Below are 23,140 nucleotides of genomic sequence, written 5' to 3' on the forward strand. Positions count from 1 at the left end.
AAGACAGCTTCAACTTGGTTTAGGTTTGTAGCGATTACAACAAAATGAATGATCGAAATGAGCTGCTGTTTTCTTTATTACCTCCTCAGAAAGCGTGAGTTCTTACAACCATACAAGAACTTACTGAATGCCCCTTGTATAGTGAGTCAAAACATTTCTTTCACAGACATTCAGCTGTGAAGTTGACACATACAGGCATACGCTTACAATGATCATCTGTCAGTTCTTAGGCTTTTTATTTTAAATTTTTGGGTTAAATTCACCTTGTCCCATTGTCAGGGCCACCACAGAGGAGGTAGGATTTCTGCGGTGGATCATTATCATTGCTGCAGTGATAGTGTGGTGTGTGTTGTGCTGCTACGAGTAGATCAGACACAGCAGTGCTGCTGGAGTCTTTAAAATCATCAGTGTCACTGCCGGACTGAGAAGTCCTTCAGCCAAAAAAATATCCAGCCAAAAGCATCCTTTAGGCAGCTACCCCAGTGTCATAGGAGCAGTTGGCGGCTGCCGTGCACCTCAGCCTGTCTTGCAATTTCCAGGCAATCTTGGGGATCAAAACATAATTCTGCTCCCGAGCTTAGGCAGCCGCTGTCCTTCCACCACAAATCATTTCAACATGACGACACCATTGATCTGCAGCTATATTGAAGTGCTAGTTTTCTGATTGGCTGCAAAATGCCAAGAGATCAATGCATGAGATTACTTTTTGTCTACAGAATGTAAAATTTTTACATTTCCAGGTGCATGATTATAAAGGGTTTTGATCCCAATGGTATGCCATAAATAAGGGAATGCACTTGGCAGGTAGACGTTCTGCTAGACGAAGGCATGAAAACATGGGCGTCCATACTCTCTGATGCTCTAGCTTTCTGTTACTCACCATGGACTAGTTGTCCACAAACACATGGGATGGACAAATATTTGTGGACATTTGCTCATCCAAACTTTCTTCTGCAATTATTTGCATTAAATATATATTTATTTCTGATATGAACAGGTAGTTATCCCCACTTTGCTAATTCTAGGGGTTGTCTGCAAAATAAATTACATACATTTATACATCACTCGTATTGAAAATGAAGGTTCTTAAGGAAACAGTTTAGTTTTTTAGTTTTGCTATTAATTGTTTTTAAAATCAACCTCTTATCTAAGAAATTTACTCAATTAAGTAAATAAGCAAAGTACACTGCTGTGCTAAAATCTGTAAACATTGTTACCCACTCACCTGGTCTCACACACACACAAACACACACTTGTGGCCACAGTCAGTCAGCCTAACAATGTGTGTTGGGTCTGCTTGATGAAACTGGAGCGCCCGGAGGAAACCCATGCCAACACAGGCAGAACACGCCAATCTGCTCATGGCGACCCAACGTGGGAAACAATCCCAGGACCCTGGAACTGTGTTGCCGCAACACTACATCCAGCACCATAATTGCCACCCTGATATGCTTTCTTGTATTAAAATAAAACCCACACAATAAATAACACCAGCAGTTTTGTGGTTTGATTTGCAGCTTTTCGTTTTCACTTTTCAGTACGTCTCTTGGCTGCTACCCACCCTTTCAGACCCGCAACACTGAGTGGTCGTCTCACGTCGTTTGCCAGGCCTGCAGCAAAAATGGAGCTTGACTTTTCCTTTCTTTTTATTGAATTGTTTTGGAAACCATAGTATTTTTCAGTCTTACCTTCAGCAATCAATTTTGCAGAGGTCCATGAGGTCCCAACTACAACAAACACTAAGGATCCATTGCTATTCATTATCTCAGACAAAGTCAGATCTATTAACCAAGGAAGCCTCAACTCACCTTCTATAAATAATAACGATGCCATCAGACAATGCTTTCATCTCCTTTATTTCCACATACATGTCAGCAGTTGAAACAGCCTCTTGATGTATTGCATGGCGCATCGTACGTTTTTCCTTCTGCTACTGCTATTCGGACAGAGTGAATCTCCACAAAGCAGAGCGAGCATGGAGAACACTATTTGCATGAGACCAGAAAAATATACATATTTAAGAAGGTTGACTAACAGCTAATCGTATGGCAGCTCTTATCTGAAGCTCCTGCGACGTGTTTCGAATGTGTCAGTGCAAAAGCCACGGCGCAGTAAACACAGTTGTGTACCACAAAAAATATGCCCAGAGGAGCTTCTCCAAATCGGTCTTTGCTCCTTCTAGTGTAAACAGAGCGGGAATTAAGCCTTGATCACTCCCTCACTCAAGTCTTTAACTACTGACTTCATGTAAAGACATTTCCAGCGGTACTGTGTTCTGTTAATGTGAAAGGTTCCCTACTGAGAGATTGGATTAGGAAAGGAAAATAGTGAAGAAAATCAGGCGTCTTCCTGATACTGTAACCTCCATGGTGTTAGTATTTATAACAAAGCAAAAGCCATTTCCACAGTCATCTACCTTTCAAACACTTGAAGCAAAGCGGAGTGAATGCTTTACTCTAGCCTCTACACCAAAGGCAGGGGAAACCAAACGGATCTCAGCACCTTGTTTTCATTTGTCCCACAGTGTAACCAGACGGACCGTACTTCACCTAAAAGCGAATACGTTTTTGGTAAAGAGGAACGGATTTCTCACGGAGCTCATGTTAAGCAAGTTACAAGACAACAAAGCTTTCCATGGCTTTGCGGTACTGCATCCTCTGCCAATGTGTAGTTACTCAAGGAGAAAGGCAATATAAAGAAGCATTAAGGAAACAGTTATGTAAACAGGAAAGGCAGATGCAAAACCAGACACGGGGAGGAACAAGATGATGCCGTTGTTAAGAAAAAGTCAAAGGTTTTATTGTGTATCGTGGCTTGGTAATTATTGTCACAGAGAGCAATGAGCAGAAGGTGGGAAGCACACTGGTCTGAAGGGAAAGGGGGAGTCTGGGTGGCGTTTAACTTTTCTTTGGATCGCTAGAGCAACCTGACAATGAAGGGAGGCTCCAATGTTCAAGAGGGAGAAGAAACGGATGAAAGAACACTATTTAATGGAACATAACCTAAAAGCAAGCTCATAACACGCTAAAAACAAAAGACTGTTAAGACGGGTATTAGTTTGAAGTCAAACTCAGCAACTAAAATGTAAATACTAACCATCAAAAGTTAGATTAAAGCATCTGGTTTTATTTCCTGGCCAGTGTCCTCTGATATTCGAGCTCCCCATCATCATGCAGATCAGTGGAAAAAAAAATAAAAAACAGAAGAGGGGGTGGGGGGGGGGAGATCACTTTGATGAATCTGTGGGCTTTCAGCAAAGAAACACTTCTCTTGTCTGGAGTAGAGGCGCTACTGTATGTGCCTGCATGGTTTCTGCGATTTGACTTCTTGGAATCCGGTGCAGTTTCTCAGAGAGAGTGATGAATGAAGGGCAGACTGAGAGGTTCAGGCGTCACTTGGGGTCAGAGCGCCCCGTTTTCCACCCTCCCCCATATCCCTGACAGCCACGGTGCTTTTTAGCCAAAGTTATGTATCGCCAGGCGGAACATGTCATTGGTGCACACCCACGCCTCATTAATGTTCTTCAGGATGAAGCTCTGATGGAATCCCATGATGGGGTCATCATCTGCCTACGGATAAATAAACACAAGCCAACAGGGTTAGTTACGATATGCACACACAAGAGAGACACATATAGGCAGGGTTCTACTGGTTGGACAGTACACACTTCATTGCTAAGCCAGAGAAGCTTTGGCTGACTGTCCCAGCACAAAATATGCAGAAAGATCCATTAGTGTCTAAACTCAAACTGGAGAACCACGCACATCCAATTTTCTCAAAGCAGGTGCATGCGTTACATTATCACAGAGAACCATGTTAATTTCTGTATAGTCTTTAAACTCAAACAAAACAGAGTTAGATTAGGCACACCCACATTTAGTTTTCAGAGGCCGACGTGCAGTGTCTGAGGTGGATTATTATTATCATTTTTTTTTTAATCTAAAACGTTATACAATTTACACAAACAGTGTAAAGACACTATAATTCACTAAAAAAACCCATTATTTTGAAATGAAGTGAATATACAGTGCCTTGCGAAAGTATTCGGCCCCCTTGAACTTTCAACTTTCAACCTTTTGCCACATTTCAGGCTTCAAACAAAAGATATAACATTTTTATTTTTTGTGAGGAATCAACAACTAGTGGGACACAATCGTGAAGTGGAATGAAATTTATTGGATGTGTAAAACATTTTTAACAAATAAAAAACTGAAAAGAGGGGCGTGCGATATTATTCGGCCCCTTGCGTTAATACTTTGTAGCACCACCTTTTGCTGCAATTACAGCTGCAAGTCGCTTGGGGTATGTCTCCATCAGTTTTTCACATCGAGAGACTGAAATTCTTGCCCATTCTTCCTTGCAAAACAGTTGGAGCTCAGTGAGGTTGGATGGAGAACAACAGTCTTCAGCTCTTTCCACAGATTCTTGATTGGATTCAGGTCTGGACTTTGACTTGGCCGTTCCAACACCTGGATACGTTTATTAGTGAACCATTCCATTGTAGATTTGTAGGTTTGCCTTTATGTTTTGGATCATTGTCTTGTTGGAAGATAAATCTCCGTCCCAGTTTCAGGTCTCTTGCAGACTCCAACAGGTTTTCTTCTAGAATGGTCCTGTATTTGGCCCCATCCATCTTCCCATCGATTTTGACCATCTTCCCTGTCCCTTCTGACGAAAAGCAGGCCCAAACCATGATGCTGCCACCACCATGTTTGACAGTGAGGATGGTGTGTTCAGGGTGATGAGCTGTGTTGCTTTTACATCAAACATATCGTTTTGCATTGTGTTCAAACAGTTGGACTTTGGTTTCATCTGACCACAGCACCTTCTTCCACATGTTTGGTGGGTCTCCCAGTGGCTTGTGGCAAACTTTAAATGACACCTTTTATGGATATCTTTGAGAAATGGCTTTCTTCTTGCCACTCTTCCATAAAGGCCAGATGTGTGCAGTGTACGACTGATTGTTGTCCTATGGACAGACTCTCCCACCTCAGCTGTAGATCTCTGCAGTTCATCCAGAGTGATAATGGGCCTCTTGGCTGCGTCTCTGATCAGTCTTCTCCTCGTTCGAGATGAAAGTTTAGAGGGACAGCCAGGTCTTGGTAGATTTGCAGTGGTCTGATACTCCTTCTATTTCAGTATGATCGCTTGCACAGTGCTCCTTGGGATGTTTAAAGCTTGGGAAATCTTGTTGTATCCAAATCCGGCTTTAAACTTCTTCACAACAGTATCTCGGACCTGCCTGGTGTGTTCCTTGGTCTTCATGATGCTCTCTGAGGTTTGAACAGAACCCTGAGACCATCACACAGCAGGTGCATTTATATGGAGACTTGATTACACAGAGGTGGATTCTGTTTATCATCATCAGTCATTTGGGACAACACTGGATCATTCAGAGATCCTCACTGAACTTCTGGAGTGAGTTTGCTGCACTGAAAGTAAAGGGGCCGAGTAATATTGCATGCCCCACTTTTCAGTTTTTTATTTGTTAAAGTTTGACACATCCAATAAATTTCATTCCACTTCACGATTGTGTCCCACTTGTTGATTCTTCACAAAAATTACAATTTTATATCTTAATGTTTGAAGCCTGAAATGTGGCAAAAGGTTGAAAAGTTCAAGGGGGCCGAATACTTTTGCCTGGCACTGTATATTTATACTATATAAGGTAATTGAGTATGGTTTTATGGTTATGGTTCTGGGTCAAATCAAAAATCCTCACAGTTCAACATCCGAGCAGCGCTGGGCTGGTACAAACTGGTTATATCTTTCAAACAGCTTGATCAGAGTATTCAGTGTATTACACGTTTAAGAACCCCAATACGACAAGCTGCTCAAAAACTAACAAAGACATGTTATGGGAGGGTGGAGGATTGGTGCTGGATTGCTATGAAATCTACCTTAAAGAATGAGAGTGCTCACAAAATCACATTCCCAAATTCTTGTAGTTTGTGCTATTTAAGTCAAGGAAGATGCCTGACAAGCAAAACAAACCAGCTAGCCAATCTCTATGACAGGCTAACAAAGTACATGTTACAGGCGTTAGTGTGAGCAAAGCTAACAGACATTACGTCCATAGGCTAACGAGAGATCTGACGCTCAGCCTTCAGGAGGAGTTACATTGGTCCTGAAATTTCACAACTATCTTGTTCCCACCCTAATCTTCAGTACTACCCACATTTAAGCCATATTTATTAGTTCTTTTAAAAAGGTTCATTTCTTATAACATGTTAAGGGGGTACTGTGAGACTAGGTAATAGAAATTGTGCTGCAAATATAATCATACATCTACTTTATATAACACATTACACTGGAACTTTTTCACATTTCCCACACCCCAAAGACAAATTTAAATGCATCTGCAGCAGTAAGATTTGCCTGCCACAGGTGAGGTTGTACCACAGGTTCTGTACGTGCTCTCCAAAATGTTGAAACTACAATCAGTACATATGCAACAATTATTAACCACACCTGCCAACCAAATTACTCATTATCTTATTTGCCAAATTTCGATCCATCTTCAAGGCAGAGGAACACAAAATCTGTTATCCACTACATTAAATTGGAGTTCCACATTTATGGCAAACTAAATCAAAAATGAAGGAAAACGTACTGATTGTAGCTTTACAACATAGCTGTGATGGGATATTTCTAGGCTTTAGCACGTTTGAAATGCTGTACCCTGCTGCACCACTTGGAGTCTCCAAAGCCATTAGCAACTCAAACATGAAGGGACTGTCCTTTCCCCCGTGCTCAGCTGTCATTTTCCGTGCACTCAGAGCTGCAGCTCAATCACACGTTCGATCCTAGGTTGGTGTTAGTCATGTTCCTCAAAACAAAGCCACACTGACAACCCTCGCTTCAGCACTTCAGTTCAACAAACTCGTTTTTTGACAATGGCTCTTCTCAAGAAAGCGTTCTTAACTGAGTGTGAACTATAAATGATCCTGTTTATTAAGAACACTTGAATTCTAACTGAAAGTTTTAAAGCTGTCAGGGAAGACCACTATAAGTTATAAACACAGCTCAGAAGAGTGGTGGAAGAGCAGGGGGATTGGAACAGGAGCTGGATCTGCATGCTGCCCAGTGTCATTAGTAGTCGAACCTGTTTAAACCAGGGCAAGCCAAGCAGAGCACAGATCCTTACACACAGTCAGAGGGGAGGGGAAGGCCATGTGACCAAAGAGCGCACGTGAGGTCAAAGGTTGTGTAGGGCAAGCCTGAAGACCTCGTTGGTGCAAACCCAGGCATTGCTGTAATGTTTCAGCAGAAAGGTCTGTTGGAAGCCCAGCACCTGGTCTTCATCGGCCTGACAGACACACACACACACACACACACACACATACTACAGCTCTGAAATACCTCGTCATTTTAAACCTATGTATGTGCACATCCATGGGCCATTTGCCTATGGCTCATGTTACTGGTGCAAAACTTAAGCCTATTCCAGAAAAAGATCTTAGTCTCTCACAACTTGTATTAAACGCAGGGCTAACTGCAATCAGCCCCTTGATACTCACTAAAGTAATTGCTGCGACAATAGATAGTGTGGGAGGAAGAGTTACTGAGGCTATATAAATACTTACTTTTAGTTGTCCTACTACCATACTCAATATGCAGCTGTCAGGAGTGGGCTGGTGATCTTGCGCTGTTATGCTGTGGGCTATTTTTGTGAAGGGCAGGCTCTGAGGAGACAAAAGAAGATTTTGAATATTTGCTCGGTGCTTGGAAACATCTCACACCAAAAAATCCTTCTATCTGTAAAGAACTTGGCTTTTCAGTTTAATAAAAATACAAAAACACCTGTCAGGTACTGGACACATCTTCACCGTCCAAAGAAAAACACGATTTCCAAAATAGTAACTTCACAGGAGAAGGAAACAACCTTCTAAACGTTCAATGGCAGTCAATTCAGAGCATTTCTATTGGTCCATTTATCATGTGGTTTTCACACAGTGTGAAGGACAACTGCTGTGTTCAAATGATGTAGTAAACTAAAAATCGACAAGAATGGAGATGCATGCTTTTCTTTAGAGAACAATGGTATAACACTGGTACCCGAGTCATACAGGACCTCCAGTGTTTATAGACGAATTCACACATGCCACAGTCCCAGAGACTTCAGTCTTACATGGCAATATAAACTGATATGAGAGAGGAGGGGAGCAAACACACAGTACAATTTGCCTTTATCCAAATTTTCCAGTCAAGAAAAGAGAAATGTGGTTAAAGGAAGTCAAATGATGCTAGTTAGTTCGTAAGACTTCTCTACAGGAAACACTCAGACCAGCCACAAGATAAAAACCACTGACTGGTGACATGAACACTGATTATCTCATTAAAAAGGCACCAATCATGGGTGGGATATATTAAGCAGCGAGGGAACAAGACAGTACTTCAGGCTGATGTTGGGAGCAGGTGAAATTGATGAGTGGCCCACTCAGACAAGGGCCAAACTGTGATGGTTATAATGTTTTTGGTCACAGCATTTCCAGATCGGCAGGACTTGTGGGGTTCTCCTGGTATGCAGTGGACAACACCTACCGACCATGATTCCAGTACAACCAGCCGGGGATGGCTAGTCCCTCTGGTCGTTCCCACAGAAGAGCTACTCTAGCACACACCACAGAGAAAAAGTTGACATCTTCACTCCCTCAACAATAATGAGACCTAAATGTTCATCACCTTGTCGCCGATTAACTGATTACTCTCGCCCATTTCTGGTTGGTACTAACCACTGCATACTGGGAACGCTACAAGACCTACCTTTCTGTAGACGCTCTGAAAACAAAAACATAAGTGTGTTATCCACTTCACATTTTTTGGCTGATCCGTGAATAACAAACACTACAATATAAATGTTCAAAAAGTAAACCATTTAAAGAGTGTCACCATTTTGTGAAAAGTTGTTAGAATCAGAGTTAACTGATCAGAAATGCACTCCATTGTTTATAGCATTGATGACAGAAAGCAGTTGCATTTTGAGCGTCTAAAAGCTACATCACACACACTGCAAACATTAAAATAAATATGTTTCCAAATGTTATATTACAGATGTTTCTAAAATGCATAAAGCATTAAAAAACATTTAGATTTACTGTGATTTTACCACTATCAATGTTCCATTTACGACTTAGAAGACGGCGTGTGGGTTCACTGGATGATTTGGATTGCAAATAATATGGTTACATTTGCGTGTTTGAGATCAAAACCCACAGATCCTGTCTCCATCTTTGTGAAGCACGAGTCGGTATGACTGAACCATTTTATTTCAAACCACTCATTTCTTAGCGGGCACACAAGATAAAATGATTAAAACTAGCCTGAAATCTAACTGTTATAATTCACCATTAGACGTATTTGTTAAAGCTTACAGAGAGTTTTTCAACAATCGCTGCTTTTCCCTGGAATTGCTGTCCTTCCCACGTAAGGCATGATGCATCAATCTGTAAGAGAGAATGGAGGAAGGTAAAAGAGCTGATGAGCCAGAGGGAAAGATATAAAAGCAAAGCTGTGTCCATATCTCCGTACACTCTGCTATTATATAGAACATGATAAACTTCTGATACAGTTTACTACAAATACCACAGCAAACCCAGTGAAAGAATTAATGAGATAAATGCAAATGTTGGAATGAATGAATATACAGCAATACAGCTTTATTCTGATCACTGTTCATAGCATTAAAGGCCCACGTTACGTTTGAAATTAATCCAAAGTCCTGGAAGCCCATGGCTCTGAAACATTTTAGTGCTTTCCCAGCTTTGACTTCAGTTCAGTAAGGATTTATTTTGGTGTGTGTCAGGTGTACTGGAAACAGTGAATAAATTATACAAGGAAGGGCATTGATCTTCCAGAGCCAGAGATGGAGTATAGCTATTGATAAGGAACAGTGGAGAAACCAACTTGAGAGTGCTGTGTTTTGACTGGAAGCCTTCACCTTCAATCTGGTAAGGGTTCAGTCATGCACATAGAAACACATACTGCCGACTTTGAATCTTAAAGTAATACTTACATATATTGATCCAAGCTGTGTTCTGTCTGTGTCAAACAGCTGATAGTAATGTTGCACGAAGCTGGATCCTATTTGTTCCCAAATCGGCTTGTCTCCCATCCTGACTCACCCAGCTACAGGCACTGGTGGAGAAATTAGCAATCAATTAGCTGGATGTTTAAGCAGGATGTCTATTTTAAACAGGACTCTGATTTTCCCCAAATTCCCTGTAACACAGTCCATTTAACATTTCACTGCAACTCAAAACACCACTCCACTTGTTCCTTAACTAGAGTTATTCAACTCGCCCTACAGTGTGCTATGATAAAATGGTCAATTCTATGTTGTGTTGTTAGTTTTTAATAAAATAACTGAAAATATCCTAAAAATGCAGGTTTCTGTCCTCCCTAATGTTGTTCAGCTTTTTTGAGTGTTGTGTTGTTCCCATTAAAACAATGGTTCTCTTGTCTCCCCTGGATCCTCGAGTGCCTTCATCAGCTTTTCAATGAAAATAAGAAAGCCAATTAAGAGCTACACTATTTTCTAGTCCATGGCTGCATTCAAATTAATCAAATAAAACAAAACTGTAAGCACCTAAAGGGGAAAATCTCTAAAGGCCAGTGCACACAGTGCAGGAACTAAACCAGAAACAGAAACATGAATGCAGTGTGGAGACACACAGCTTTACAGGCTGTGTCCTGCTGCTTCTGTTTTAAGACCAACGTCAGCAGTGACAAAACATTCACAGCAGAGAAAAAGAAGCAGGCCTTTTCAGCCAGTTCAGTGCAACGTCGTATCCCAGTGTAGTATAGAGAACTGAATGAGGATTAGTGATTGACCGATATATCGGTTAATCGGGCCGATTTTTTATATAGATCAGCATTGGTCGATATATTAGCGCAAGAGGCCGATATTGATTTAATCATTTTATATATGTATTCTCACTCGATAAATAAGTATTTTTGCTGTTACTGGAAATTGTTATGAAAAAATATTAGTGACAGTACAGACTTTCAGATTTCTTACGGCACCATATTTGAGTAATGTGTACATATCATACACCAATCGAACGGTCAGACTCTCAGGATCACGAGGATATAAGACATTGTACACTAAAATGTAGGACTAAGGAATTAAAGCCAAAAAAAAAAACAAGATAATCCAAACTTCAGGTTTCTTCCTCATCGATGACAAAACTGCTGCTTCTCGAAGCCTGAAGAGCCCACAAGCGGCTCACACACAGAGTTAACACAGCAGGGCTTACCTTAGACAGTCCCCTTCAAAACGAGACTAAATCTGAGTCTCTCTGTCAAACTGTTCGTGAGTAATCCTCATGTTTGTGTCAAGAGTACTGGCCAAAAAATAGTAAACATACTCTAAAGCTAATTTAAATATGATCCCCGTGGACCCATGTCACACCTCCTTTGGCTCTCAGCTTTCCATCGACATGTCAATCAAGTCTGTAGACCAATCAAGGGCAGAGTTATGGCGATGCGCACCCCAGAAGGAGGGACAAACACGCAGCAGAGTGCATGTTTTCAACGCCTAACGGACCCAGACACCGCGAGAGGAGACTCAAACGGTTCTGTTTAGCAGCCACAAGCTCCACAAACAATAATCAAGTCAATAAACATGTTTCAAAGCGTAGATGTCTTTTACTAGTTACATTTCCCCCACTGAGGACATTTAAATGCAGCAGGGGGCGTGAGGGAGAGTGCCTCGCTCTACAGCCAATCAGAGCGCAGCTCTCGCCTTTCAACACATCAGTCATTTAAAGAAACACTGTACTCTGTAAGAAATAAGTGTAAACATCAGAAATAAACTCAGTACATCAGAATAAAACACGCCATACCTAAGGGTTGTTACTGTTTGGTGAGGGGTAAATGGCCACTTGGTGAGGCACAGGAGACGGGTTTCTCACAGAAAGTAAAGAAAAACACTAAGATGTTGACATTAGGTCCAGACCAGATCTATACACTGTATTTTTGCAGTAAAAGTAATCATTTTCCTTATGGAGAGCTTGGGGTCTAAAGAGACACTTGGAGAGGCCATCGGTCCACGGTCTGCTCCAGCTTCAATAACTTCAGATCAGTAGGAGGTATCAACTCCAAATTTTACCTGATGAAAGTAGACCCCTGGAGACACCATTTTAAAAAGAAAAAAAGTAATGGGACTCATGAACTCTTCAGTTTATAGTCACTAACTTTTTTTTTTCCCCAAAAATAAGACAAGAGCCTACATTTTTTTGTGGTTTTCATAAGCTTTTGACCACTTCATATATATTTCAGAAGCTCAAAATGGTTTCTTTTACAAATTTGAAGGGTTTTCTGTAAAAATAAATCATGATAATGGATCAAGTCTCCTCACAGACTTGATCTGTGAGGAGTGTGGTGTGTTCTCTCTGTGTCTGCGTGGGTTTCCTCCGGGTGACTGTCTGTGAGGAGTGTGGTGTGTTCTCTCTGTGTCTGTGTGGGTTTCCTCCGGGTAGCTGTCTGTGAGGAGTGTGGTGTGTTCTCTCTGTGTCTGTGTGGGTTTCCTCCGGGTGACTGTCTGTGAGGAGTCCCCGTGTCCGCGTGGGTTTCTTCCGGGTGCTCCGGTTTCCTCCCACAGTCCAAAAGGTCCGTAGGTGTGAGTGTGTGAATGAATGTGTGGGTTGCCCTGTGAAGGACTGGCGCCCCCTCCAGGGTGTATTCCTGCCTTGCGCCCAATGATTCCAGGTAGGCTCTGGACTGGATAAGCGCTTAAAGATAATGAATGATGAATAAATCATGATAATGCCTCTAGTTTTTTCACTGCCTGAGGAATGGGAATATTGGCTTTACATATCAGCTATCGGCCATTGCTGCTGTCTAAAAATCGGCATCGGCCATTAACAAACCCATATCGGTCGATCCCTAATGAGGATTTCCCTAAACAGAGCATACAGGAGGATTCAGTTAAGTTTTAGAACTTGTAAAGGAGAGAGAACATGCTCTGTACATTTACCAAAGGCTTTGCCTTTGTTGTTATTTTAAAAAAAGCTAAAAAACCAAATGTAATCACTAAATGCTTCTAGATACAGAAATGGACTCCATCTGAAATTAAATGTTTTTTTTTTTGTGATCTAATAACCTTTGGATTTCATTCGATCACATGGATAAAACACACCCAAGACACATTGTGATCGAACACTCAAACTATATTCAGACATTGACCACATTTAAACAAGTGTAAAATGAATGTGGCTTTTATATCAGGATCCACAAATAAGTTGAATTCTCCCCCGTCAGTTCATCATGTCTGAAACATTCTCTACATAGCAGCAGCGCTGACCACTGCAGAAACTGCAACAGCTGCCAAACAGCCCCCTGTCCTGCTTCAGTTTGGGTGCAGGTTGCAGATGGTGTCTGCCTGTATTTGACAGTGTATAATATAAAAAAAGATGTGTGTTTGTATGCGGTGTTTAGACAGGAAAGTAAGAGTGGATCTGACCTAGTCACTAAGGATGCATTCTAGTGCAAAGTGTAAACAGAATCTGGTAGTTAATCCAGATACAATCCGGATATTAAACACCTGTTAATGCGAGATGTAAACAGGTTCTTTCACATTTCTAATTTCAACACGTAAAAAAAAATGCACTGAAAAATGACTGCAATTCTACAGACTTCCATGGTACAGAATCGGCGTAAAGAAATAATAACTGTTTTATATTTATATTCTTCCTCTGAAACATGGGCTGTTCAGTTTTGGACATAAACACGTCTCCAAGCAAATGACTTCATGTGACTGGATGGTTGTTGACTTTGTAGAAGTATTTTAAGACGGCTCTTTAATTTTTTAAACCATAAATTCCCTGAGTACCTGAACACCACACTAGCAGACAGGCCCCGTTTGCCAAAGTAATACACTCCATTATCAGACAAGGAAGTTTTGTACATATGTAAATTATTCAGGCTTAAATAAAGTCTCAATATAAAGATTAGACGTGAGCTTTAACATGCTGCAAAAACACAGCAAGTGATGACAGCGACCAGATCTCAAGAGAATTTAATGCTACCTCACAAAAAGCTATTACAAACACATTAAATAGTTACAAATATCTTAAGACTTGCACATAGATTAATGAGTTTAGTGCCCTTTAGAAGCATCTGGTATCTCTAAGGGGGTCGCAGGCGGGGAGAGGTTGCAAGATGGTACTCGGCTTCCCCCAATCAGGGCTTACATGGACGACATGACGACCCATAGCGTTCCTATTGGTCCATCAATTGGTTGTCAAAACAGAGTCATAAATCCGCAACTGCAAAAGGAGATTAGCACACGCAGCGGAGAAAGTGAGTGTGTGGATTTTTTCCACCTCATTCAGAAATTCCCACTGCCACATTGGGAACCTTAAAAAGGTTTGCTCTTGCACATTTTAAGACCTCCGTGAAGCTGCCCCCTCATATGATGATAAACGGAATAAAAACGTGTCCTTTCGTTAGTGCCGCAAAAATCATCGTTTGTGCTGGTACCGTTTTTGAAGAATTTGACATTACATCTTATTACCTGTTACGTAAGGCAGCCCCTCATTAGTGGCCAAATCGCACCAAAGTGGTCCCATTCGTTCGTGCCTCGTTTGTGCCGTTAAATTAAACGCTATTACCATTTTCCTTCTTGAGTTATTCAGCCACAAAGTTTCAACGAGTGATGTCACTCAGCCCCTCATCAACGTCCAAATCGCTCCAAACTGGTTTAATTCGTTTGTGCTGCGTTTGTGCCGTTAAAAAAAAATATTTGTGCTCATTTACTTTTTGAGTAAACGAGGGGCTGCCTTACGTAACAGTTAATAAGATATAACGTCTAATTCTTCGAAAACAGTGGCAGCACAAACGATGATTTTTGCGGCACTAACGAAAGGACACGTTTTTATTCCGTTTATCATCATATGAGGGGCCAGTTTTACGGAGGTCATTTGAAGCCGTTTGAGAAGGTACTGATTCACACATTCACGATATTTGATTTACAAATGCAAATCTTTTTTTTTTTTTTTTACACATTTGTGAATTAAAATTGTTGTTGTTTTAAGTTTGTGCATTCCAATACATTCGTGAATTTTAGTTTTACGTGTCTGTAGTTGCTCAACCGCAGTTACAAAGTCCGTTACATTTGTGAGTATTGTTTTAAAACTCAATCTCTTTGACCCTTTTTGACTCCATATAATAGAGACATCTTTGAAGGCAAAATTACTTAAGTTTTATCAACATTACATATAAAACTCAGAAGCCACATTAATGTACAGATAGTAAACACATAATATATTTTATTTTTGGTGTTCATATAGACCCACATTTCCAGGAACCATTACTTGGTACAATGTTTCTCTATAATGCGCTTTTTCCCAGCAAACCATTTTATTTTATTTTGTGATTGGTGATGTTTTATTTGGTGATTTATTTATTTTTTTTCATATCTATCATTAAACTATGAAGACATTTTGAGTAAAGAGCAAAAAGGAGCACCAAATGCATTTATTCAGATTTCTTTAATAGTTCTCTGATGGCTACATAAAAGGGTGCGTGGAAAATGTCCAGACACACTTTTACACGCCCCATCACAACTCTTGGCCATAGAATGAAACCAGAGGTTTTCACTTATTTGGTAGGTTCAAGTAAAATTTGATTAGCTCTGATCTGATTGGTGTGTTACCAGTGAGGCACAGTGATGGCTGATCAAAATCAAAACAAGAGGGTATGGAGAGTGACCAGTTTGTTATAAAACTCGCTGTAAAACCTATTTTGTTGTATTCATTCTTGAGGTATGCTCTGTAGCGCTCAGTTGTGGCTTCTTCCCGTGTTTCTGACTCTGCCATTTCAATGAACGCAGCCTTGTAACATACAACGGCAGACTCAGTAACTATCAAAAACTGAAATACACAGCTTTAATACATGCCACTTCACATTCCAACTATATACAGCATATTCATTCATTCATTATCTGTAACCCTTATCCAGTTCAGGGTCACGGTGGGTCCAGAGCCTACCTGGAATCATTGGGCGCAAGGCGGGAATACACCCTGGACACTGGTTGAACACACCAAATTCCTCACAGACAGTCACCCGGAGGAAACCCACACAGACACAGGGAGAACACACCAAATTCCTCACAGACAGTCACCCGGAGGAAACCCACACAGACACAGGGAGAACACACCACACTCCTCACAGACAGTCACCCGGAGGAAACCCACACAGACACAGGGAGAACACACCAAATTCCTCACAGACAGTCACCCGGAGGAAACCCACGCAGACACAGGGAGAACACACCAAATTCCTCACAGACAGTCACCCGGAGGAAACCCACGCAGACACAGGGAGAACACACCACACTCCTCATAGACAGTCACCCGGAGGAAACCCACGCAGACACAAGGAGAACACACCACACTCCTCACAGACAGTCACCCGGAGGAAACCCACGCAGACACAAGGAGAACACACCATGCTCCTCACACACTGTGACACTACCTACTGCACCACCGTGCTGCCCTGACCACAGCATGTTTAATAGGTTTATTTGCAACTGAAAGAGACAGCACCACCAGTGGACATGGCAAGAGCATGAACATTGATGCGTCAATCCTCACTGCTTTGAAACTGTTTAGACTTTTAGGATTGGCCTGTTTACCTGTCCTCTTTCGTTTAGATGGGAACTGTGTATGAAGGAGAAGACAACAGTGTTGGAGGTCCATGGAATATTAGCTCCATTTAGCAAACTCTCCTTATTCAACTAGGCCAAGGTAGATGTCTTCCGTTCGACAGCACCGTTAAACTATAAACAACAACTTAAAACACAATTAAAGTGCCAGAGAATCAAGAGCTTGAAGAACAGAGTGGAGTTATGCATCTAGTGCTTTTAAAGGTATTAAAGCCATGTGTGGTCTTTTCTTGGAAAGCATTACACTAAACAGGTCAAATTACCAGCTCTCATTCATTTGAGCATCCTGTCTTTTTGGCTTTTTTTTTTTTTACACAAACCTACTTTCAGATGAATGGCTGATTACATTTACCCAGATGTAACTCAGTGGGTTATGATGCCACTATACATGATGAGGTAGTCTATGAAGGCCCACAAACCAATTATCATCCCCCACTAAACATTTATGCGTGTTTTATAGCATAAGCCAGACACAAATGGCTCTCTCCATGAACATATGAGAGTTCATAAGGGCTGTAAGATTAATATCATTCATATTCAGATGGTAGCTTCATGGCATGAAATTTTAAAATCACATGAGCTGCAGTTTTAATTGTAGCTGACATTATCAAGCATTATGAAAAACCAAAGTTTGACCAGTCAGGGGGCAACCAAACATGTTCATTTAGTTATGTCTGTTGTTCACACAGCACTGTCAGTCACACTACATTCAGCATTCAAAATTAAACCCAGACCTTCGTAGTCATCTGGCTCATAGAAACAGGCTGGACCACCATTTACAGAAAACAAACTCAATTTAAACCACAACAACAATATTCTCCTGCATTTCAGGAGTGCACAATATGTCGTGGAGATATATATCAATCTCCCAAAAGTGTCGTTACTCTGGACACACATTTGTCTGATCCATTCTTTCGCCTCACATCTCCTTAGATGTTTTGTGTTTTTAAAATCTTTGTCGTTTCGACCCCAATGTTTTACGTCTGTGTTGTTGTAAACCGTATGAACTATTGTTACTGACACACAAGGATGAATCTCTTTCCCACACACACACCCCACTGCTCTATAAACCCACAAATGTCTAGAGGAATCTGTGCCTGACGGAGGTGTGAACTCAAACAGAGAACCTCAAAAAAAAAATTCTTTGCACTGCCTTGTGGGCTCCACCCATACAACAGACAGAGAGCATTACACATAACTACATATTCACGTCATGAGGTCATCAGATTAACCAGGAGGCTGTTCCACAAGTCAAACAGGGACAGTCCTATTGGACAACCCTAAACTCTCAGCATAAATCATCTAGCTAACACATAAGCCCTGATTTGTAGGACAGCCTCAGGGTCTAAAGAAGCTATGGGTTATTTTGTGATGGTAATGTAAACAAAAAGACTACACCTATTCTTATATATTTAGAGGGGTATACAAGCCTTAAACATTTTTTAAAAAGTTTAAAATCGTGTGTTTAAATGATTTAAAGTGTGTTTTTGCTTTAAAAAAAATATACAGTGTAAAAAGATTTAATTTCTGTGACATGCTTTCGACAACATACCACAAGGGTCAAACCCCACAGCAGAGTTCCCCTGTCTGAACAGCCCTGTTCAGAACAATCATTTTACTGCCTGTTCCTTTAATAGACACAGTGTCTACGATTGTGGGGAAAAGCAGTTCTAAGCTCCATTCTTAAGGTGGAACGGTGAGATTGATGACAGTTGTTTGTAAGTGGATGAAGTGTAAGGTGTCTAAATTTAAGTATTTATTTGATCAATTGTAAAAGTTGCATTTAAATGAGAATAAGCCACACACAGTTCAACGAACGCTCTCACACAGTGCAAAGCAGTTTCATGAAGCGAGGAACATAGAAACACCATTTTAATTTATAGTCTTTCTTCTCCACTTCTTTTGTGGGTTCTCTTGCTTTTCTTTCATTTTGTTGTCAGCAGCACACCTGGTTTAAGCTAATGAAGCACAGATTAGCCAAAACAAGCACTGGATAACTACAATTATACAACGCTAAGTTCGGACCAGTAAATCTGACTGGACAAAACACCCATTCCATAAGAGCTGAGTTTTTAAACGCATTGGGACTTTAAACTCTACGCATAAAACTCTTAACAGGTGAGATCTATTAACCGTTCATCAAACATTTATATTTTATATTTATACACACACTCGCTCTAAGTGCAGAGACTCTAGAAGGGAATCCCAGCATGGACCCAGGTACAGGTTAAAGTGAGAGCACAAAGAGAAGGTCAAAATAAATTATTTAAAACCAAGAGAATTTACGAAACAGAATATAGAAGCAAGAGAGCTCAGTAAAACGGGGGGAAAAAAAAAAAACTGGTTCAGCACTCTGCTTCTCATTGCTGCGTGGTTTGGACAGTGGCTTGTTCTCATTTAAAAGAGCAAGCACTGAAACTGGTCGTTCTGAACAGAGCTGTTTAGACAGGGGTAACACACTGCAGTGTTTTTGAGCCCTCCTGCCTCACAGACTTAAGTCCACAGAACTGTGTTACCTTGTGGAAAAGGGGTAGAATACATCTCCTTTAAGCACCAATCACAAGAGAGGGACTTTTAAAAATATCTAAAAGAGCAGCAACTGCTACCATGAGCTTGGGGTGAATTTACATCTTTCTACATATATGTACATGATAAAAATCAGCTGGCCTGCACCAACATAGACCTACACAAAGTAGCATGGTAGTGTGCAAGAAAATGTTTAGCTGTGGCTTGACCACAGTCCAGTCTCAGAACTATTTGCAGAAACCAAATAAATTAAGTAAACAAACCAATCACAATCTGCCATTTCTTATTACTGTTAACTTAACATAAGATAGAACATACAAATATAACCATCTAAAACCAAAGCATAGCAGCACTATTATTTATGATATGGGCACTCCCATGTGAGACGGCGTATACGTTACTGCGTTTTCTTAACAACACGTTTATAGATGATTAAATGAGCACTGTAACAAAAACAAAAAAATCACCAGTTACTTCACCGCATTGTTTCTAATCCTGGTCGTGGAGGGCAAGACTCCTGCACATTTTAGAGATTCCTTTGCTCCCAAATCACCTGATGCAACTAATGAGCTAATTAACAACCCCTTTCTGAAGCTGAAGAGGGTGTGATAGCGTGAGGAGAAGTAACCCACCAGGACCAGGATTGAGAAACGCTGCTCTAAGGTGCAGTTCGATTCCAGTATAAACAATAAAAACCAAAGGCATCTAAACAAACCAAATAGGAAGTAAAGTCACAACATGTGACACACTGTAACACCGAAAGCAAGACCTTCTTTGGTTTGTACAGTGGAATAATTTCTGACATCGTTTTGACCCCTTTATTCGTTTTACCAACACTTGCTTTATTCCCAATTGTAAAAATACCACCAGATAAACACAACACTGATAAATGAATTACATTTACAGCATTTAGCAGGCGCTCTTAACCAGAGCGACATACAAACGTGCTCAGTGGTCAAACAGAATGTGTATCCTAGCTCTCCCTGAGCTCTAACGCTGCCAGAGCTGATACCTAGCAGCAGAATTATGCCCAGTTTGATGCCTTGTTTTGACGATTGGCTCACAACACATTTATCTTGATTTGATTGTAAACTCGTCAGTGTGAACTCTAAGCAAACCCAGGACTCAAACTGTAACGAGGCATCATCATCTTGTTTGGTCTAGTCCAACTGAACTACAAGAAAAAAAAAAAACACAGCCTCAGTCAGGGGTGTTCAAAAGGGGGAAGACTGCAGCACAATATAAATCCCAGCTTGCTTCAGAGCAGACACCAAGCCTTTTGCAGCATCTTCAGCACCGTGTTAATCTTTACCCTCCCAGCTGAGCAGGAAAATCGCACCTGCAACTGATGCACTTCCCGTGAACTGCTTGACTTGTACAGACGGCTGCTGTAAAGTGTCAGCACTGTGGCGTCCACCGAAGCCCTCATGCACCGATGGGGCTCCCAGAGAGCCAAGCATGTCCAGATATTAAGAGATTTTGTTGTCATTTACTGTTTATTGTTGTGGCTTATTGTTATGGTGATGGTTTGGTTATTTTGTCTTTGCTTACTTTCCATGTATGTTCCATCCATGCACTTCCCACGTATGCCCCCTTTTCTTTCCTCCAATCTGTGTTTCGGTGTTAGAGTAAGTGCTGAGCTGGGTGTTTTACTCGAGCCTTTGTAAAGAGTCTATAGCACTGCACAATAAATGAAATAACATCAATTTTAAAAATCAATAAACTTAAGAACTTCATTCACTGAGTTGAATTAGGAATATGAAATTAGGCCCTGCCTCTAGGCCCAGCTTGCTTACAGCTAGAAAACCCTGCCTCACAAGTTGGCAGGATTGGTTCCTACGACTTGTGATGTCACGAAGCCATGGCTGTCTGAACCTTTTTTTAAATCTGTATATGAAACACTGAAATCCATGGAGCTGTATGTATTCCTTCATGATAGGTCTTCTAGCATATAAACACCACCACAGGGATATGTAAACAAGGTTAAACACTTAGTTTATCTGTGAAGGAACAGATATCGTTAGCCACAAACACCACAGAGAACAACGGTAATGCTTTAAATCTTTAAACCGCATTTGCTTGGGTTTGTAAAACGAAGCACAATGGTAGATATTTAGACAAGTCAAGCTAACTTATGACAGTCATGCTGTTTGGCTAACGTTAGCCAGCTAAGCGTTGATTCATCGCGCTGTGCAGCCGCTCACACGGGCCTCGTCCCAAACGACTCTCCTCCACTAGTGCAGTACAACAATCAGAAGAGTAACGGCTTCAACGGTCAAAAACACTGTCCAACCTTTGCGTTACAACTATAGGCTTTGCGTCGCTTCGATGTACAGTTACTGAGCGGTTCCCGCGGTAAACGCCAAACATATTCTCACAACTAGTGCACTCCGTAGAGAGCATGGATCCATTTGAGACTCGACACTGGACCAGTCAGCGCGGTGTGTCCGACGAGGGCTTTCGAGTCAAGACATTTTGAAGTCGACTCGGAATCAGAATCCAAGTACCGGGAGTCGATTCTACAAAACCTTGAGAGGATAGTGTAAATAATACTAATGTCTGATGAAGACTTAAGATTCCAATTATAAACATTCATGTCCACTAGTGACTCTAAAGCGTTGTTACTTCAGGGGCAGTTATTGTTTTACAACACTTGAGAACTTTTGACGCAAATGTTTGTAAACAATTTAACGCATGGGACCAAGATATTTAACGCGCGAGACATGGGAGATATGAATACATATTTAAATTCTTTTTTCATACCGTAGCTACGCCTTGTATAATAGTTATTAATTCGTGCAAACGCGATTTTAATTCACAGGAACGTCTTAATGATACGTTTGATCAATATAGTGAATGCATGAAAAGGCTTTGTTGTAATCATTAAAGAACATCAGCAGTACTCGGTAAAACACGGCCGTCTAATGATGTATGTTTTAAACGCATGCGGCCCAGACAGTTCAGCCAATCTGAACCGGTGCAGAATCGACTCCAAACAATTTGAATCGACTCAATTCCCACACATTTCGAATCAGAGTCGACTCTTTAGAGTATCGACTCCAGCGCCGTGGTCCGAGCTCCTGAACGCAAAGCTAAAGACGCGGAGAGGCGGCCTGCAGAGGTGCGCTGTTCGGTGGCGGGGATATGCTGCCTCTGTACGGACACCAGACCCCGGAGAACTCATGCCCTCGTTCCTTTCTAAAAATATCTCGTAGCCACTTGAGCCTCCGCCGTCTCTCCCCCTCTCGCTATAGGCGTGTCCACAGAGAGAGACACGGGAGAACAGTCCGCCGTTCGCGAGCAAAACCCCAGATCTTCTCCGGTAGCAGCCGCTCCGTATCAGTCCACAGGCCCGTGTTGGTGTCACCGGGGGTCCCGTTAACGGCTCTGCGGTGTGTGAGTGTGTCTTACCTCCGTGAACCCAGACTAGTCCCCGGCTCCAGTTATGGCGGTTACGGCGCGCGCCGCTGTGGAGAAGTCGAGCCGCCTCCTTGGCAGAGCATGCGCAGAGCACTCACCAAGAAGCACGCTGGGAGCTGGAGTTCTTGGCTTCAGTCTGAGTGCGGAACAGTGACCACTCATTTCTTTCCATTCATTTGATATATAATTTCTTCTAGAGAGTTGTAAGTACACAGCAACATCAATAGAATGCTGCAAATATCAGTTCGGGGCAAAATGACATAAACAGGATGAGACCGTGGATTTACATTTAAAATAGGGGTGAACTACGTATCCCATAAAGCACTGGGAATAACGTCAACCAATCACTTCAAACAGTTTTAGACAACTTTTTTTCCGTTCATATTATTTTTTTAATTATGGCATGTGTTGTATGTAGTGTTTACTTTTTTTTTTAATCTGTTCCTTCTAGTTTCTGAACCTTACTTGGGAGCGACTAATTAAAACTGCCTGGCTGCACAAACAAATAAATACATTTCACACCGA

At 41.4% G+C, this 23,140-nt stretch overlaps 1 protein-coding gene across 2 annotated transcripts; it reads right to left on the bottom strand.

Annotated features, from left to right (window-relative positions):
* Positions 1-1,847: 1,847 nt before the first annotated feature.
* nutf2 (nuclear transport factor 2) lies at positions 1,848-22,761 on the bottom strand. Of its 2 annotated transcripts, none has more exons than XM_066685034.1 (5): positions 22,607-22,761; positions 10,016-10,137; positions 9,375-9,446; positions 7,587-7,685; positions 1,848-3,569 (listed from the first exon to the last, which is right to left on the bottom strand). In XM_066685034.1, the coding sequence occupies exons 2-5, from the start codon at positions 10,112-10,114 to the stop codon at positions 3,456-3,458; spliced, it is 384 nt and encodes a 127-aa protein (XP_066541131.1). In that variant the 5' UTR covers positions 10,115-10,137; positions 22,607-22,761; the 3' UTR covers positions 1,848-3,455. The 2 variants fall into 2 exon arrangements, with proteins under 2 accessions (XP_066541131.1, XP_066541132.1); XM_066685035.1 differs by lacking the exon at positions 22,607-22,761 and adding an exon at positions 20,747-20,890.
* Between the last annotated feature and the right edge of the window lie 379 nt (positions 22,762-23,140).

Source organism: Hoplias malabaricus, chromosome 11 (genome assembly GCF_029633855.1).
Source record: "Hoplias malabaricus isolate fHopMal1 chromosome 11, fHopMal1.hap1, whole genome shotgun sequence".
NCBI lineage: Eukaryota > Metazoa > Chordata > Actinopteri > Characiformes > Erythrinidae > Hoplias > Hoplias malabaricus.